This window comes from Nilaparvata lugens, unplaced genomic scaffold, assembly GCF_014356525.2.
Source record: "Nilaparvata lugens isolate BPH unplaced genomic scaffold, ASM1435652v1 scaffold4050, whole genome shotgun sequence".
Taxonomy (NCBI): domain Eukaryota; kingdom Metazoa; phylum Arthropoda; class Insecta; order Hemiptera; family Delphacidae; genus Nilaparvata; species Nilaparvata lugens.
This window is the reverse complement of record NW_024090522.1, coordinates 8,975-29,178: the sequence shown is the minus strand read 5'-3', so window position 1 is coordinate 29,178 and position 20,204 is coordinate 8,975. Positions and strand designations below refer to the sequence as shown.

The 20,204-nt window shown below is 47.7% G+C and overlaps 2 protein-coding genes across 2 annotated transcripts; one reads left to right on the top strand and one right to left on the bottom strand.

The window, feature by feature from the left end:
* Nucleotides 1-1,035: 1,035 nt before the first annotated feature.
* On the bottom strand, nt 1,036-1,485 carry LOC120355662. Its single transcript, XM_039444276.1, has one exon. The coding sequence runs from the start codon at nt 1,483-1,485 to the stop codon at nt 1,036-1,038; it is 450 nt and encodes a 149-aa protein (XP_039300210.1).
* A 1,075-nt stretch (nt 1,486-2,560) lies between these two features.
* LOC120355661 (translation initiation factor IF-2-like) lies at nt 2,561-8,574 on the top strand. The gene is made up of 3 exons (XM_039444275.1): nt 2,561-2,806; nt 3,119-3,628; nt 8,119-8,574. The coding sequence occupies exons 1-3, from the start codon at nt 2,561-2,563 to the stop codon at nt 8,572-8,574; spliced, it is 1,212 nt and encodes a 403-aa protein (XP_039300209.1).
* Nucleotides 8,575-20,204: the final 11,630 nt, after the last annotated feature.

Sequence of the window (20,204 nt, the reverse complement as noted above, 5' to 3'; positions counted from 1 at the left end):
TTGCTGTGATACCAGTTAGTAAAGCTCTTGGAATATTGGAACAACAGCTCCAGATAAAATAGTAGTCACTTTAGAAGCTCTTTTTGTGCTCTTACACAAGTTCGTGGGATCATTGTAGTAGACGTACTCAATCTTGGTACGGTTGTTTTCCAAGAGTCAGTTCCTTGTGTTTCCTTTTGATGTTACGTCGCAACTTTGCAATTGCCTTGATGGTTGGTGCAATCTCTTCCACAGTCTTTTGATGGTGTCTATTGCTGGAGACGTCCATCTTGTTCAGTGTACTAACACATACTGAAGCTCAACTAACACTATGCATCAACTAAATACGTATCAAGTCCATTCCTGTAGTGCCCTCCATTTCTGTCCAATGTCCGATCAATCACTAGGAATGAGTGTGTACCCCCCACTGACAAAACCTTGTTACACATATCCTTGAACTGATCAAAGGTCATGTCAGCACCAACATGATTTCGGTACAAGTGTTTCATGTTTAGCTCATCCTGCTGAAACATGACTAGAAAGTTTGCATTGTCATGAATCAGCTGTTTTGGAATGCAGCTATAGGTCTGTGCTAGATAAAACACATCAACGTCACTGTGTTGGCCTGCACTAAAGTACTTCCTGATGGCATCCTGCTGCTCACAAATCACATCGTCAAAAATAATTATTGAGTTTGGTGGCAGCTCATGCGGGTTGGGTATTTCTTTACTTGTATCACACTCGACATACTTTATTCCATTTCCTGCAAGTCCTTGCATGATTGTACGGAGCAGCTCATACTTGGACTGGAATGTAGTCTTTGAAAAAAGGTAGATGTTTGAAAAGTGAATTCCTTTCTCATCGAAAAGCATGTTGAATAGTAGGTTGGTTTTGCCGCAACCAGAAGGTCCACATATAATACATCTCATATGATTGGGGAACAATGATCCATGACGCTTTTTCTTTGTATCCATTTCCACCAAGCCACACCCCCTAATCACTTTGTCAAAATCGATAACTCTAAACTGGTTTTTCTGTTGCACAACCTGTCTCATCTTACACAAGATCGTTCTTATCAATCCATGAGTTGTGACTGGAGCTATATCCTTTCCAGCATACCAACAGTTTATTTCCTCTTTTCCTCAACACTTTTTCAATTTCGAAAACACTGGGCACTTTTGTCTTTACAATTTCTTCAGAATAGAATCCTCCTTCAATGGGTTCACCTCTATAGTCCTCCAATTCGTAGGTTACAGGCACTGTAGGTCGCACACGTCTTACTGTGAACAGTTCATTAGTCCAATTGGCTAGATATCCCTTGTCAAACGTCTTTTTATACTTGCTGGTTCTCACTTTATCACCAGGCTCAATACTCTGACTGGGACCTGGATAAAACTTGTTTTGAGGTTTGCTGACCAACTTTTCCTTATATTCTTGCCTTTGTTTGCTGAGCCTGGAAAGCAACAGCCTCTCATGCTTCTTGCTCTTAATGTCAACTGGCCACATACCTGTTGTTCGATGGACCTGTTCATTGTACTCTTTCAAGAGTGAGGTTAGGATGCCTGTCCACAAATAGGTTCCTTGTTCAGTGAACTTTGTCCACATAAGATGTTTGAGCGATCTATTGAAACATTCAACTATAGATGCTTTCTTATCAGAAAAAGTTGAATAATGATTGATGCCATACTTTTGCACAAGTTGTTGAAACTTGCTATTAAACCATTCCTTTCCATCATCAGTTTGCAAATTCTTCATGGGATTCTGTTCAAATATATAGGCTGCATTGCCTTAACCACTTCATCAGCCGACTTATTTTTTATTGGTATAGCAAAAGCAAACTTACTAAGACAATTGATTATTGTAATAATATATCTATAGCCTTTGTTCTGTCTTGCATATGGTAGCATCTCTACAAGATCAGCCTGATAAAGATCATCAAGACCTTTCACAGTAACCATTCATGTAGGAAACCTCCTACAAGCCTGCTTGTGCAGCTCTCTCGCTATCACAGTCTTATCCATACTGACTGATAAAATCTATGTCATCAACTTTAAATAGTCTATTATGCTAATCCAAACATTCTCCATATCCGGTAAAAGGAAAAGACTAAAGATTACAACTTTTATCATAGACAAAAGGAAGAGGATGGAGATATCAACTTTTTCCTGCTGGTAAAAGGAAACTGATAAAGATTACAACATTTATTGTAGATGAAAGGAAGAGGATGGATATATCAACTTTTTCCTGCTGGTAAAAGGAAAAGGATAAAGATTACAACTATTATTGTGGGCAAAAGGAAGAGTATGGAGATTGCAACTTTTTCCTGTTGCTGTTGTCGTTTTATTTATTAGTTGTTTTGATAACGAGCAGGAAAAGATGACTATATAAGGTTGCTGTTTGATTAATTTGAGGAAAAGATTGCTTATCCAAAGGATGTATCCCACACAAACAGGCTTTTTTAGAGTGGGGACTCCAACTTTTAGCCAACTTTTTGCATTTTATTTCATTCTGCTCTGAAGCTCCGCCAGAGACTGTGTGTACGTGTTTTTCTGTTCTGTGCCTGTATCTATTCGCGCGAACCATGGCTGATGAATATGGCAGTTCATCCTCTTCAGAAGATAGCTTCAACGAAGAGGCTTGGATTGCGAACCAGCGATCCTTGCTGAGACATCGATGCCTTCAACATCTGGAGAGAGAGCAGTGCCTGCACGCCCCACCTATAATGCGGGTGCATCCGCTGCAGTTGGAAGAGTTACCTCCTGCGGAGCCGATCATCATTGATGATTGGGAGGTACCTGTACTCAACCAGGAGCAGCCTGCGATCCAGGTGGGTGTCAGTTAGTTAGTTAGTTAGTAAGTAAGTTAGTTTTACCATGTCCTGAAACATCCACATAGCAGTGGACAGAGGATGAGTCAACATATAGGTGTAAAACATATAATCAAGTGTTCAATTGGACCAATAACAATTACACACAAGTTAATCTGATAATACCCTGCAGTAGGTACTCAAAAACATATATATAGTCAATACTGTTATAAAAAACTCATTCAATGTATAGAACGGTCTCACAACTATCCAGTCTCTGAGTTTAATCTTGAACCCCTCAACACTATCCGTTTTTTTTTCTTATTGTTTCAGATTCCCCAGGAAGTGGCAGATGTTGATGTAGCTGCCGATTTCCAAAACTTTTTGGACAACTTCTTCAATGATCAACCGCAGCCTGCTGCTCAACCATCCCCTCCGCCATCACCACCTCCACCATCACCAATCCCCCAGGAAGTGGTGGATGTCGAGGTAGTCCAAGACTTTTTGGACAACTTCTTCAATGAACAACCGCAGCCTGCTGCTCAACCATCCCCTCCACCATCACCTGAACCGTCGCCTCAGCCATCACCACCTCCACCATCACCACCTGCTAATCAGCAGCCGCCTCCACCATCTCCACATGCTGCTGATGCTGCTGATGATGATGGTGAATTTGAGATGTATAATGCCATGGCTGCTGGACCTCCCATAGAGGGTCCACCTCAGGGCAGGGGTGCTGGTCGAGGTCGACCAGCAATTGCCCTTCGTGCAGCACGGCGCCAACAACTGGTCGCAAGCGTTGAGGATGACCTCTACCATGCGCTGCCGCGGAACGTCATGGGGGTGAGAGAGATTATTGAGAGAGTAATTAGGGCTGCTGACGTCTCTGTCGTGGATAGGATGGGTTGGTTAGCCAATAGGTTAAATGATTACCCGGCAGGAAATTCTCTAGAGAGGGAGGCATTGGGGGATTTTCAATTTATAGTCGCATTTCTGCATATTGCAGGAAGGCGAGAGTTTTTAGCCCCACGCCTCACACCTGTCTTAGATAGGCTGGAGGGTAATCTTAATGGCTGGGACGGAAGATTCCAAGAGAGATTGCAAAATCACCCATTGCTCTCTCGAGAATTGGCTCTACACCTCATGCAGGCCGCAAGGCAGCACAGGTTAAGAGTAAACAGGGCATTTGCAATGAAGATTCTTCGCTGGTTGCGGGAGGAGCGAGAGCCTGAAGAATAGATGGACATCCTCATTGCCCATATATTCATATTTATATATTGCCTATTTCATATTATATATTGCCTATATATTCATATATATTATATAAACATAATTCTATTTTAATCACTTATTTTTTATATTCATATATATATATTTTTGTTTATATTTTATATAATCATAATTCTATTTTAATCAATATAATAAAAAATAATTATTCTATCTATTCAACTTTTTCTTTTCATAACCTCTACACTTTGATAGTGTAGGGTGTGAGATGAAGCTCTTCCAGGCAAAAAAAAAAAATCATTTTTTCTGCTACTTCAAGACGTTATGCAACCAGCTTCATCTCACACCTTATACTTTTACAGTATATATAAGAAACAACTTAAACCAAGCACTAGTCTCAAGGTGCTTCTCACACCCTGCACTATATGACTATCCATACATGTTTCCAAGAGAAATTTACTATAGGAGTTGATGCCAATTTTTGATAGTGCAGGATGTGAGATGTATCATGCCTTGTACTCTTACTTCTACATGATTCAGAGGTTTGAGCAATAAGAGACAGTTGATTTGATATGATCATATTGTAGTCATACTCTAGTGCACATTGGAAACAGAGAATATTATCAGACATATATATAAATAACATCTCAATCATCAAGGTTTAACAGCACATAGTCATATAATGGTCCTAGATTAGTACACATTTCACAAAATGCACAGCTATAAGGAAAGTTCAGAATCATCATCTGTCTATTGTGACAAGGATGAAGTGTAGCTGTTGGGAATGTGGAAGAAATCACATCAGCAAAATTCTCGAAAGTTCCAAAAGGATCATGATATCCTTCTCCAATGTTGAATAGTGGCTCAACACTCCACCTTGCACTCATGACAAAAATGCAATCACCGCAAGGACATGGTCATTCAGGGTCTGCTGGCGCCATTGCTGATTAAAGTACTGGATGTAGATGTTGTTGACAGCCCATGTTGACAGTAGGATGAGCACACCTCGACTGACTTTGTAATAACTGCTTCAAGGAAATCCAGCGATGTGAATGATGGGTGGAGACAGTTGCGCAGATCATATGCGCAGTGGATTTTGTGACACAGTTCCTTCCCCACTTCATGCTCTCCTGCGATTTTTAAGTACCAGTTGCTGACATCATTGTACATTGTTGCAAGGTTGTGGTTTTGAACTTGCTGGATGACATCAGACATTGCCTGATGTGGAAAATGTTGTATGTATCCAGTCCATTCTCCTTGGTGCTAGAAAGTCTTCACTCCTATACTTTGGATCCAGTGAATAGGCTCCAAGAGCCAGCATGAGGCAGAGCACGACTTGAATGTTGCTAGCATGCATGTTGAATGCAGAGTGATGAGAATGTGCATTGCTTCCTCCTTTTATACTATCCTAACACATGAAATGACATCATCATCTATTCCTAGAAATGATATCATCCTCCCACTCAGTCTCCAATCAATTTTTTCAGAATGCATTACTGGGATGCATCACCATCTATTTTATAGTCGTTGATCATGTCAGCAAGCTCATCATTTGATAAGGGACATGACCGTTTAGCAGGGATAGTACTGCTTCCTGACTCATTGACTTTATCAATGAGCTCATCATGTGATGAGGAATGCAGCCGTTTAGCTGTTGTAGTACTGCTAGCTGCCTGAACCTTGGGAATTTCTTGAGAGTCAATCATCTCTTCCTCCACATCATAATCCTCCTCCTCCTCCTCCTCCTCCTCCTCCTCCTCCTCCTCCTCCTCCTCCTCCTCCTCTGCCTCCTCATCCTTCTCCTCATCCCTGTGTGCTGGAGTGGGGATCTTGTATGTCACAAAGTAAAATTGTGACAAGAAAATAATAAATAATATTATTGAAAGACGCTCGGCTATCAGCAAGGCTAGCCGACCGCGGAGATAAGGAAGGTACCGATGGCGCATCATCTTCCGCGCATCAAGACGATTTCCACCGCCTCTGGCGGCGGCACAACTCCATCCCCTCCACTTTGGGGGAGTATTTAAAGACCGGACGAGCCCCAGACCACAGCATTCCGCTCACAAACCTTCCTGCTCCTGGTACAGCGGCCCGTTGGCTGCCGTACGTCCCCGACCTCCTGCCCTGGTACAGCGGCCCATTGGCTGCCGTACGTCCCTTACCTTCCATCTCCCTAGGGCACAGCGGACCGTTGTCTGCCGTCCCTGTCCTCCCATCTACCGAGGCCGTAAGGCTGATACAAAATTACATCAAAGTGGTGTCATCAGAGAAGAGAGCGACCTTCACGCCGTCAGAAGCACCAGGAGGTGCTGTTCACGCCAGCTGAGGATCAAAGAAGAAGGAAGAAGAACTTCGACTTGCCTCCTTTCCCCGCCCACATTACAACTGAGCGAAGTCATCCAGGAGCAACACCTGGGTATCAATCACCCACCTCTGAAGCTACTCAGGGTGTACGTGATAGATTGGCGCCCGCACTTGGGGCATGAGGCAACGAAGTAAGAATCATGAGTGAACAGGGAGAGTCTGATTCAGATGCTCAACACCAGGAGCTGACAGAGGATCAGTCGGTCGAGGACATAAACCCCGAGGTGATAGCCGACCCCAGAGTTTCCTGGATCTATAGATTGAAAAAGGATGAAGCATTCAATCTTCTACAAGATTGGGGCATAGTGTCATCTGGAACACTTGCTGAGTTGAGAAGGTTGTTAGTAGAACAACATAAGAAGATGGCTGTACGTTATCCCAGCCCAAGACCTGGAATAGTGAGCAGAAGCAGTGAGGAATCTGGACCCGCAAAAGGTACTCATGCTGAAGTTGGAACCAACATTCACACAAACCCCCTCATGGACCCAGGGGCGGTATGTGACAAAGTAAGAAGCTGGAGACTGTCATTCAACGGCCAATCAGATGCTCCCAGCTTCTTAGAAAGGCTAGACGAGCTACAACAAGCCTATGGGCTTACTGGCAACCAACTACTAGTTGCCCTTCCTGAATTACTAGTTGGTAAAGCTACTTTATGGATGCGTAATCGTCGTGACAAGTGGAAATCATGGGACAATTTTGTGACAGATTTCAGATCACGCTACTACCCACTTACCTATGAGGAGGACCTCGAGAATCTAATTCAGGCAAGGAAGCAAAGGGAAGGTGAATTGTTTGACGAATTTCTCGAAGATGTACTGACACTCATGAGGCGTCGAGGAGGTTTCACAGACAAAAATAAATTACAGAGAGTGTATAAGAATCTCCTACCACGGTACAAATTGTATATTCAGCAATCGGATGTTCATAGTATCGACGAGTTAGAAAAATTCGCGAAAGAGTATGAACAAATCAAAGCAGAGGAGAAACAGAATAGACAGAACTCGAGAGTTCACAAGACTGAGGACACAAAAAAGATTACAGGACTGAAGGTCGGGACAGTGATAACCACTAGAAGTAACAGACCCTCTCTTAGCGAGTCTGAACCCGTGTGTTGGCAATACAAGAAACCGGGGCACTGGAGATCATGCTGTCCCGAAATCCCACCATGTGAAAGGTGCGGAAAGAGAGCACTGAAATGTGTCTGTGATATTCAAAAGGAGAATAAAACTCTGAACAAGACAGCAGTTATGCAAATGGCACAGAGGATTCCTGTAATTGAAGAGTCATCAAGGGACAACAGAATATTTATTACCGTGACAATCGGTGGTAAGAAGTGTCAGGCATTGCTGGATACCGGTGCCGAAGCTAATTATATGAGTAATGAGGTGTATAAAGTCCTTCAAGAAATAGGGATGATAAGGAAGGTACCAACTCATCACCACGCCATATTAGCTGATGGACGATCTACCCCATTAAATGGGAAGCTGACAACTAATGTCACTATAGGACAAATCACAGTTCCACTAGTGGCGTCTATACTGGATGGACTTGGACAAGAGTTGCTATTAGGCATGGAATTTATGCGTGGAAACAGGGTGAATATTCACACATTCACGAGAGAGGTAGAGTGGGATCCTCCCCAACTGAATCCTACAAGTCCGCTAATAATGTCTCGATCTCTCTTATTGGGGACTAAGACAACAGCAGTCCCAACAATATCAGCTGTACAATCCGAATCTCAGGACAACAAGGATCGCGACAAAAGGATATTCATGCAGTTTGGTTTGAATAGAGTCGAACCCAATGCCTTGATTGATAGAAAGGCAGAGATGTCATATATTCCAAGGCAAGAATCCTGGGGCAACATTGTGATGGATCACAGGGATGAGATGACTGAGTATGAACGGCAGGCCATGATTCATGCCCCAGCAACCAATACAAGTGGTAGCTCCGAGAGTGATGTGGAAAAGTTAGTACCACCCCCCATTGATATGGTTGTAGAAGAGCCAACACAGTCTTTGACCATCACGGAAGTAGTCTCACAGTCCCAGGATCCCAGACCAGGACTCTCAAGGAATAAGGATCCAGTGTTGTGTCACCGAGTCTCAACACCTGGTAAGCGTAAATGGGCTGGCAAGCCACGCATGAAAGTCCAATTTCCAGATGGACGATGTAAATATGTACCTGGTGTATCATAGTGAGTGGCATACACCTCTAAAGGTGATGCCTGGGAGGTGTACACCTCTTAAGGTGATGCCTAGATGGCTCACGCCTTTTAAGGTGGTGCCATAGAGGGCTCCAAACACAACCCCCCCACCCCCAAGTAGGAGTGGGGTGTCACAAAGTAAAATTGTGACGAGAAAATAATAATAATATTATTGAAAGACGCTCGGCTATCAGCAAGGCTAGCCGACCGTGGAGATAAGGAAGGTACCGATGGCGCATCATCTTCCGCGCATCAAGACGATTTCCACCGCCTCTGGCGGCGGCACAACTCCATCCCCTCCACTTTGGGGGAGTATTTAAAGACCGGACGAGCCCCAGACCACAGCATTCCGCTCACAAACCTCCTGCTCCTGGTACAGCGGCCCGTTGGCTGCCGTACGTCCCCGACCTCCTGCCCTGGTACAGCGGCCCGTTGGCTGCCGTACGTCCCTTACCTTCCATCTCCCTAGGGCACAGCGGACCGTTGTCTGCCGTCCCTGTCCTCCCATCTACCTAGGGCACAGCGGACCGTTGTCTGCCGTCCCTGTCCTCCCATCTACCTAGGGCACAGCGGACCGTTGTCTGCCGTCCCTGTCCTCCCATCTACCTAGGGCACAGCGGACCGTTGTCTGCCGTCCCTGTCCTCCCATCTACCTAGGGCACAGCGGACCGTTGTCTGCCGTCCCTGTCCTCCCATTTCCCCAGGGCACAGCGGACCGTTGTCTGCCGTCCCTGACCTCCCATCACCCTAGGGCACAGCGGACCGTTGTCTGCCGTCCCTGTCCTCCCATTTCCCCAGGGCACAGCGGACCGTTGTCTGCGTCCCTGACCTCCAATCACCCTAGGGCACAGCGGACCGTTGTCTGCCGTCCCTGACCTCCCATTCCCCCAGGGCACAGCGGACCGTTGTCTGCCGTCCCTGTCCTCCCATCTCCCTAGGGCACAGCGGACCGTTGTCTGCCGTCCCTGTCCTCCCATTTCCCCAGGGCACAGCGGACCATTGTCTGCCATCCCTATTCTTCCTTCTCCCCAGGGCACAGCGGACCGTTGTCTGCCGTCCCTATTCTTTCCATCCCCTCAGGGCACAGCGGACCGTTGTCTGCCGTCCCTATTCTTCCTTCTCCCCAGGGCACAGCGGACCGTTGTCTGCCGTCCCTATTCTTCCTTCTCCCCAGGGCACAGCGGACCGTTGTCTGCCGTCCCTATCCTTTCTGTCCTTCCTTTTCCTACTCCACTGGAGCGGAACCGAGGCCGTAAGGCCGATACAAAATTACATCAAAGTGGTGTCATCAGAGAAGAGAGCGACCTTCACGCCGTCAGAAGCACCAGGAGGTGCTGTTCACGCCAGCTGAGGATCAAAGAAGAAGGAAGAAGAACTTCGACTTGCCTCCTTTCCCCGCCCACATTACGACTGAGCGAAGTCATCCAGGAGCAACACCTGGGTATATGTCCATGTGCAAGAGTTGTAATTCCATCATCTAGAATATGCCTCTTCTCATCAGCTTTGCTCAGTGCCTTCTTTCTCATGACTTGAGTCATGATTTGATGTTTCCTAGTGCCAAACATCACTTGTTCTCTATAGATATCCTCATCACCATATAGACAATCTAGATAGTCTTGAAAGACTATGTAACGTTCAGCATCTGGATGCATTTTTGAGAGTTCTCGCCCAAGTATTGGTCTCCGTACTCCTTTAGCTTTTTTTATCAATCCACTTGTCAACTGATTAGGATCACTATTGTAACACCTACAGGCATATAGCTTTGATCATAGGCCTACATACTCAAGTGGCGCTCGGCCAGCATATTCGTCTTTAAACTTGCCAAGCACCATTTTGTTTGCATCTAAGTAGCATGGGTGGTCTGCAGTGTCAAAGGTATCTTTAAGCTGCTGATTGTTGATGATATCTTTGTACATGTCCTCTGTCTTGACAAGGTAGAACAAGCTATCAGTATCTTGATATAAGAGTTGAAGACGGTCCTTGTAGATGGGCTTCATGATGTCATAATGGAATTCGTACATGAGGGTTTTGCTGATGTCAAGCACTGATAACCCTATATAGATTGGTTTATTTCTCTTTATGCATCATAACAGCACAAATATTCTCGCCAAATATGATACGATCTTTGTACACTGGTCAAGCAATCTCAAACGCTTCTCATCATTCACTAGCTCCATTGTCACGAGGTATATCGTAACTAGAGAAAGGAATTGAATTTAGGGCTCATTCATTTGACGCTCGGCTATCTTTCATAGAATCTGAGGGGTCAACGTTCAAGCCAGCCACTGGCCTACCGCTCAGCGGTACTGCGCATCCTCTCTCCCCTCCCTCTCGGTCACTGAGGGAGGCTCGAGAAAGGCTAGCAGGAGGCAGTCGAGTTCGGAGAGCCAAGTCGAGCGGTCGAGAGAGGTGAGAAGGAAGCAGCGAGCAGCTAGCAACGTCACAGTACGCCTTGTACTAAGTGAACTCCGATTTCTTCAGCGACCGGGAGTTGTGTTGAGGCCAAAGACGATTAGCCTTCAACACAGTGAACTTCACTGCTCTACACTCGTTTGGCGCAAGTGTTGAACGACATTTAACCTGTTTAGACGATGGGCTACCAGTTTCGACCAACGGCGACACATCAGGTTTGGTCGAAACCTGACTCCCCATTGGTAGACCACCAGTGGGACATCAAGGCGCAAGAGGACATCTGGGAAGGTGTGGAAAAACCTTTCCCGCAACTCCGCGGCCGATCCGGACCCCAGGAGGACAGCTGGTGCCGGCAAGTGGGACTTAGGAAAGTCCAGAGTGCTGGCCGGCAGAGCGCACTAATCCAGTGCGGGATCGAGAAAGGACATCTGGGAAGGTGTGGAAAAACCTTTCCCGCAACTCCGCGGCCGATCCGGACCCCAGGAGGACAGCTGGTGCCGGCAAGTGGGACTTAGGAAAGTCCAGAGTGCTGGCCGGCGCAGCGCACTAATCCAGTGCGGGATCGAGAAAGGACATCTGGGAAGGTGTGGAAAACCTTCCCGCAACTCCGCGGCCGATCCGGACCCCAGGAGGACAGCAGGTGCCCGGCAAGCGGGACTTAGGAAAGTCCAGAGTGCTGGCCGCCGCAGCGCACTAATCCAGTGCGGGATCGACAAAGGACATCTGGGAAGGTGTGGAAAGACCTTTCCCGCAACTCAGCGGCCGATCCGGACCCCAGGAGGACAGCTGGTGCCTGGCAAGTGGGACTTAGGAAAGTCCAGAGTGCTGGCCGCCGCAGCGCACCAATCCAGTGCGGGATGAGAAAGGACATCTGGGAAGGTGTGGAAAGACCTTTCCCGCAACTCAGCGGCCGATCCGGACCCCAGGAGGACAGCTGGTGCCCGGCAAGTGGGACTTAGGAAAGTCCAGAGTGCTGGCCGCCGCAGCGCACCAATCCAGTGCGGGATTGAGAAAGGACATCTGGGAAGGTGTGGAAAAACCTTTCCCGCGACTCCGCGACCGATCCGGACCCCAGGAGGACAGCTGGTGTCCGGCAAGTAGGACTTAGGAAAGTCCAGAGCGCGAGCCGCCGCAATCCAGTGCGGAACCGAAAGAGGACCTCTGGGAAGGTCAGGGAAGGCCTTTACCAGAGCTCCGCGACCAACCCGGACCCCGGGAAGACACCCGGTGCCCAAGGACTAAGACTTAGTCCCGACACGAAGCTCTTTCTCACGACTAACACCGCAAGGTTCCTGTTCCCTTCTTGCCGCGACCAACCCTGTTTGGCAGTGCGAAAGCACGGCCCCTCTTTCCTAAAAGAGGGAAACATTTCTCCAAAACACTCAAAACCCTGTTTCAACCCCCAACCCGAACGAGGGTGGTTGACGGACGCCCCACCAAGACTCCCGTCCCCTGCCGCGGCCCTCCCCAGTCGCCGACTGAGTTTAGCCGGCCCAGAGCGACACTGGGAACTCTGATAGAGAAAGGTGTGGGCAAAAATCTACTCAGAAGATTGACACGAACGTGGGGCCCCAGGCAGGTGGAGTAAAGCAGCAATGAGTGCAGAAGAGAAATGTAATCGCGCCGGAGAAGACAAGGAGGCGCGAGAGGATAGCAGCGATCCAGGAGTGTCCTGGGTTTACAAACTCCACCGGGATGAAGCAGTGAAATTCTCGGCTGCTGCAGGGCTACCTACAACAGGTACCGTGGCAGAGCTCAGGAGAGCTCTTGTCGAAAACCACCGGAGGACAATGGTGGAGGCCGCCGGTCTAAACAGGATCGGTGGCGGAGCTGGCACAGGTCAGGAAGAGGATGGAGCTGCAGCTTTGTGGCCACCAGTCGCGGAGGCCACTGCATGTTCCAGACTGGAAGAAATACCCAAGGAGACGTCTCCAGAGTTTGATGGAGACTCCAGCAACTCCTGGGTGTACAGAGTGCACGATCAGGGCTTGATTGATCTAATACTCGACTCAGTGCTGACAGATGGCACAAGTACGAGCCTGAGGAGGGCTCTACTGGAGCAACGACAGCGGATTGTTGCGATGCTCCCCGTTCTGGATAATGGGGAGGAGGCGCTTCGTCGAAGAGCGCGAAGGCCAGCACCAGTTAGCGAGGAGGCAGAGCCTGCACTGGTGAGGCCGGAGATGCCGGAGAGGCATAATAACATGTCTAGGCATGTGTTGAGGTCACCTACCAGACCAGCGGTGCCTGCTACATCCTGCATGGACCCGGGTGCCGTGTGTGACAAGGTTCGAGGGTGGCGGCTCTCATATGATGGGAGTGGAGATGCTCCAAGTTTTATGGAGCGGCTCGAGGAGCTGCAACAAGCATATGGCTTGTCTGGCAGACAGTTATTTCCAGCGCTACCTGAAATGTTAGCGGGGAAATGTTCCTTATGGATAAGGAATAGGAGAGAACAGTGGAGACACTGGGACGATTTCCTGAGAGACTTTCGGTCTCGTTACTATCCACCTACTTACGTGGAGGATCTTGAGAATGAAATTCTCGACAGGCGGCAGAAAGAAGGCGAGCTCATAGACGACTATGTTGAGGAGCTGCTAATGCTGATGAGGAGAAGAGGTGGTTTTTCAGAGAGTAGCCAGGTACAGAGATTGTACAAAAATCTTTTACCACGCTACAAGCTCTACATCAGGGAGGCTGAAGTGTACACCATCGACGACTTGCTACACTTAGCGAGGCAATATGAACGAATTAGATTCGAGGAGAAGAGTGCTCAACAGAGACAACAAGCTGTGAAGCAGGAGGAGGTGAGGAAGCAGACCAAGCCTCAACAGGAGACGACTACTACACAGTGCCGGAGTGAACAGCCTACAGAAGGACCCTTGTGTTGGCAGTGCAAGAAGGTGGGACACTGGAGATCAGAGTGTCCGGAGGTTTCACTCTGCTCAAAGTGCGGGAAGCCACGACCAAATTGTTCCTGTGAGAGAGAGCAGAAGAAGACTTCTGATAAAACAGCTGGGGTTAAAACAAGGCTTCAAATCCAGCTAGAGCCAGAGCTCCAGGATGACAACCGTCTTTTCACTACAGTGGAAATAGGAGACAGACAGTATAGTGCTCTTCTCGACACCGGAGCAGAGTCCAACTATATTAGCTCTAAAGCTTTTAATAGTTTGGAAGCAGTGGAACGAGAGCCTGTGCAGCGAGGCGCTGTTATGGCTAACGGAGCAGCTGCACGACTGCGAGGTGGTGTTATAACCAACCTGAAAATTGGCAGAATATCCCTATCAACAACACTCACAATAATGGATGGGTTTTCTCCAGATGTTCTGCTTGGTATGGAGTTTCTCCGTGAGCACCGGGTGAAAATAGACCCCTATTCCCGGTCAGTGGAATGGGATCCTCATCTCGTCAAAAAGCACATTGGAGATGATATTTCCACTCCAAAAGTGGGAAAAGGAGCAGTCAACTCGAGGCTGGCTACTGTTAAAACCCAGCCTGACATAGGGAGGTCAAGGAAGCCACCTGGAATTATTCCTGTGAAGAAGCAGGAGAAGAAGAAATTTCCTCAAGTCCAGAAACACGTAGGAGCCGTGTGGAAGACTAGAAAAGAGGAATTTCTTTCTCGGAAAATTTCTCCAGCCCGTGGAGAGTTCATTTGCTGGCACTGTAAACGAGCTGGGCACTGGAGGTTCAACTGTCCGGAAAAGCGGTACCGGAGGCGGAAGGAGGATAATTTTCAGCAAGGAGCTGGAGATAATCGTCAAGCAGTGCAGTCTAGAAGACTGCCAGTGCTGGAAACTACACTCAAAGTAGTTTCAGATGTTGGAGACAAGAATTATAATGCCAACCGGTATTATAATTGGAAAAAGAGGACGATGAAGGTGAACTCTGGACAGCTAGTCGACAGGAAGGAGTGTCACCTGTCCTCGGGAGCTAATCAGCTTGCCGCGAAGTTAGCGCCGGAATTTTCTGGCCCATATGAGGTCAAGGAAATGTTTAGTGCCGGTAAGAGGTTTACTGTGCACGAGAAGGGCACCAGGCTCCAGCCACACCTGCCCGAAGATGAGGAAGAGGATGGCGATGGAGCAGTTGCGGAAAAGGTGGATGGAATTCGAGCGGATGGACAGCAGGAGGCCGAGCGAGGTTATAGAGGGTCGCTGCCTATCCGGAGGATGGGATACCAGAGAGGTGTCACGCGCCGCCAATAAGGAGGTAAGAGGCGAGAAGGGGTGAATACCATAAGAGTTCAATCATATCACAGCTTTAGAGCTATTTTTGATTCATAAATTATCCCATTTAAAATGAGGAAATTAAATTTTGTTGTCAAAGACAAAATTGCATAGAAATTGAAGAAAATTATTTCAGAATTATTAGCACGAATTTATTAGCCGAATTTGGAAAATTAATAGCATTAGCACGATTCCAAAAATGATGAAAATATTAAAAGACTGACAATATTATTGTTATTGAAAGAAATTGGTCAATAGTTTATTAAAAGGAAACAGCATATTCCGTTTAATTTGTCTCATAAAATGGAGTTCTACTTAAACTAAATGGCAACTCAACCATTACAGTTTAATTATTATAATCAGTCATAAAGCAATGGCTGAATTAAATGGAAAAAAAATATTATTGACAAATTAATGCGTTTCTTTTGATCTGAAGGCAATCCCAATAATTTCAGATTGAAATTTATTTACAATATTATGATGTGACCTAGCATGGGTAATCAGGAAAATTTTCTACAGTCTATGACTATTTATTAACAGCTGAAATCGATTCCAACTAGACTAAATTTTCTTGATCGGTATATTACCGATATTTTTGTAACCAGGTACAGGTTAACAAACAAAACCTGCAGTAGCTTGTTTTCTATTTGCCATGAATAGTTGATGGCGAAAGGAGTGGATAGAGAATATTAGAAAATATTAGAGATCAGGATGATCAGAATAATATTTTAACCATGAGGTAATGGTTATAATAATTGAAATCATTTAATGAAGCTGGTGGTAATTGCTTTAATCCGTGTAAAGTGTTACGAGGCAGTTAATTAACAGACGTTATTATACTGTGGGATAAAAGTGAATTACGTTGCAATTAATTATTCATGTGAATTGAATAAATTGCGTTTGATTGTGAGTCAAGATGTACTACAATCGGGGGATATTAGCTTCAGATTATGATTTAAATTTTCTAATATTTCACTTGAAAATAAAGTCAGAGGACTTACTAAATTGGAATAAAATAATTATTATTTCAATTGGAATTAATTCTATGTTGGATCGAAAAGTTGTTTGTGCTGTGCTGTGAAGATAAGATAAACGTTATCTCAACTGGCTAACTGCTATCGCCAAGCTTCTAGTCTGTAGAAGAGAATTACTTCTCCTTTTCAATAACAATTTATAAAATAGAATTCATGAGAATTCTAGTTCTTCCAGATATTCTACTGTTATTGAGTCAGTCTGAGTTTGATCGTGCTATTGTTAGTTTTGGAATTAGATCACGTCTCGAGAGTGAATCTAATTTTTACTCAGCCTACCATCATGAGTTTATTGACGGTGCATTAATTCATTCAATTATTACTATTTGTGCTGATTGTTGTGATTATTTTTTGGAAAATCAATATTTACTGAGTGTGAATAAATTAACAGCTGTTGTGTCATTATACACGCCTTGTGGGAATAATTACTTTGAAAAAGTAAATTAAGATTTATTTTGGGGTAAATAAATCTTGAAGTGAGAAAGAGAGATTGAGAATAAATGTTCACTGATTGTGAATTGATTAGCAGATTTTGTCTGTTATAATAAACACACTGTCATTTATATCCAATGGATGGTTACTTTGCATAAGTAAATCATGTGATTGATTTCATTATTGAAATGAACAGTGAGAAGTGGAATATTGAGTTGAAATTTATAGTTTCGATTTTATTATTGTGATATAGTGAGAAGGCTATGATCCTCATAACAGATCGAAAATGAATTATTATTTCACCACATTTAATTGTGATAAAAAATCGAAATATGTGGTGTAACATCACAACTAGTGGCTTTATGCCAACCACATATTTCAGTATTCCTCATCATATTATCATCTCTCATCTTTTATTGTGAACAATAAGTTGCTGATACACTGAACTGACAGAGGATATCCATCACTCTGACACTTGGTAATTTTCCTGGACTCCAATTCACCTCTATCAACTTCTGCCTCCTGTGAAGTGTTACATTGTTGTGTATCACGTTTCTCCTTGAGGATGGGGACTGCAACTTGAGTCTACTTCCTCGACGAGCTCCTGGGATTATAGGAGCTGTATCTCAGCTGACTATTGCTGAGACCACGACGGGTTCCTGGTCGTGTGGAGATTCGTCCCAGCTGTCTGATGCTGGAAGTTAAGGCAGTGTGAAAGCACGGCCATGCAGGGCGAAAGCCCGGCACATGCAGTGCGCAAGCATGGCGAAGCAAGGCAGTGTGAAAACACGGCCATGCAGGGCGAAAGCCTGGCACATGCAGTGCGCAAGCACGGCGAAGCGAGGCAGTGTGAAAACACAGCCATGCAGGGCGAAAGCCCGGCACATGCAGTGTGCAAGCACGGCACGCAGTGCACAAGCACGGCACGCAGTGTGAAAACACGGCACACAGTGCGCAAGCACGGCACGAAAAGCGCGAGCACGGCACGCAGTGCGCAAGCACAGCACTCAGTGCGCAAGCACGGCACGCAGTGCGCAAGCACGGCACGCAGTGTGAAAACACAGCACGCAGTGCGCAAGCACGGCACGCAGTGCGCAAGCACGGCACGCAGTGCGCGAGCACGGCACGCAGTGCGCAAGCACGGCACGCAGTGCGCAAGCATGGCACGCAGTGTGAAAACACGGCACGCAGTGCGCGAGCACGGCACGCAGTGCGCAAGCACGGCACGCAGTACGCAAGCACGGTACGCAGTGCGCAAGCATGGCACGCAGTGCGCAAGCACAGCATGCAGGGCAAAAGCCCGGCCCGCAGGGCGAAAGCCCGGCAAAGGTAGTGCACGAGCTTGACCAAGGCAGTGTGGGAACACTGCAGCCAGATTGCGAATCATCCAAACGTCGTGCGCAAGCATGACACATCAGTCAGTGAGTGTCTGGATTGTCATTACGCGGACGCACACCTTCGCGGTGTGGGAACACCGCAGCAGTGTGAAAACACGGCACGCAGTGCGCAAGCACAGCACGCAGTGCGCAAGCACGGCACGCAGTGCGCAAGCACGGCAAGCAGGGCGAAAGCCCGGCCCACAGGGCGAAAGCCCGGCAAAGGTAGTGCGCAAGCTTGACCAAAGCAGTGTGGGAACACTGCAGCCAGATTGCGAGCTCGTCCGAACGTTGTGCGCAAGCATGACACATTGGTCAGTGAGTGTCTGGATTGTCATTATGCGGACGCACACCTTCGCGGTGTGGGAACACCGCGGCAGTGTGGAAACACGGCAACTCTGCAGTGCGGGAGCACGGCATCCTTTTTGCAATGCGAAAGCATAGCGTTCCTGGCAGTGCGGAAGCACGGCGCCCCAGGCAGTGCGAAAGCACGGCGTTCCTTTTGCAGTGTGAAAGCACCGAGTCCTTATTTTTGCAGTGCGAGAGCACGGCGACTCATTGCAGTGCGGAAGCACGGCGTTTCCCTTGCAATGCTACTTAGGTTCTCAGAACCTGTCTGAGGTGTTGTTCACCTCAATTCTTGTGTTACCCGCCCCTCCTGGCAGTGCGAGAGCACCGCGACTTTCATCTGCAGTGCGGAAGCATGGCGTCCTCGGCAGTGTGGAAACACGGCAACTCTGCAGTGCGGGAGCACGGCGTCCTTTTCGCGATGCGAAAGCATAGCGTTCCTGGCAGTGCGGAAGCACGGCGCCCCGGGCAGTGCGAAAGCACGGCGTTCCTCCTGCAGTGCGAAAGCACCACGTCCTTATTTTTGCAGTGCGAGAGCACGGCGACTCATTGCAGTGCGGAAGCACGGCGTTTCCATTGCAATGCTACTTAGGTTCTCAGAACCTGTCTGAGGTGTTGTTCACCTCGTTTCTTGTGTTACCCGCCCCTCCTGGCAGTGCGAGAGCACCGCGACTCACTTCTGCAGTGCGGAAGCACGGCGTCCTCGGCAGTGTGGAAACACGGCAACTCTGCAGTGCGGGAGCACGGCGTCCTTTTCGCGATGCGAAAGCATGGCATTCCTGGCAGTGCGGAAGCACGGCGCCCCGGGCAGTGCGAAAGCACGGCGTTCCTTTTGCAGTGCGAAAGCACTGCGTCCTTATTTTTGCAGTGCGAGAGCACGGCGACTCATTGCAGTGCGGAAGCACGGCGTTTCCCTTGCAATGCTATTTAGGTTCTCAGAACCTGTCTGAGGTGTTGTTCACCTCGTTTCTTGTGTTACCCGCCCCTCCTGGCAGTGCGAGAGCACCGCGACTCATCTGCAGTGCGGAAGCATGGCGTCCTCGGCAGTGTGGAAACACGGCAACTCTGCAGTGCGGGAGCACGGCGTCCTTTTCGCGATGCGAAAGCATAGCGTTCCTGGCAGTGCGGAAGCACGGCGCCCCGGGCAGTGCGAAAGCACGGCGTTCCTCTTGCAGTGCGAAAGCACCACGTCCTTATTTTTGCAGTGCGAGAGCACGGCGACTCATTGCAGTGCGGAAGCACGGCGTTTCCATTGCAATGCTACTTAGGTTCTCAGAACCTGTCTGAGGTGTTGTTCACCTCGTTTCTTGTGTTACCCGCCCCTCCTGGCAGTGCGAGAGCACCGCGACTCATCTGCAGTGCGGAAGCACGGCGTCCTCGGCAGTGTGGAAACACGGCAACTCTGCAGTGCGGGAGCACGGCGTCCTTTTCGCGATGCGAAAGCATGGCATTCCTGGCAGTGCGGAAGCACGGCGCCCCGGCAGTGCGAAAGCACGGCGTTCCTTTTGCAGTGCGAAAGCACTGCGTCCTTATTTTTGCAGTGCGAGAGCACGGCGACTCATTGCAGTGCGGAAGCACGGCGTTTCCCTTGCAATGCTATTTAGGTTCTCAGAACCTGTCTGAGGTGTTGTCACCTCGTTTCTTGTGTTACCCGCCCCTCCTAGCAGTGCGAGAGCACCGCGACTCTCATCTGCAGTGCAGAAGCACGGCGTCCTTGGCAGTGTGGAAACACGGCAACTCTGCAGTGCGGGAGCACGGCGTCCTTTTCGCGATGCGAAAGCATGGCGTTCCTGG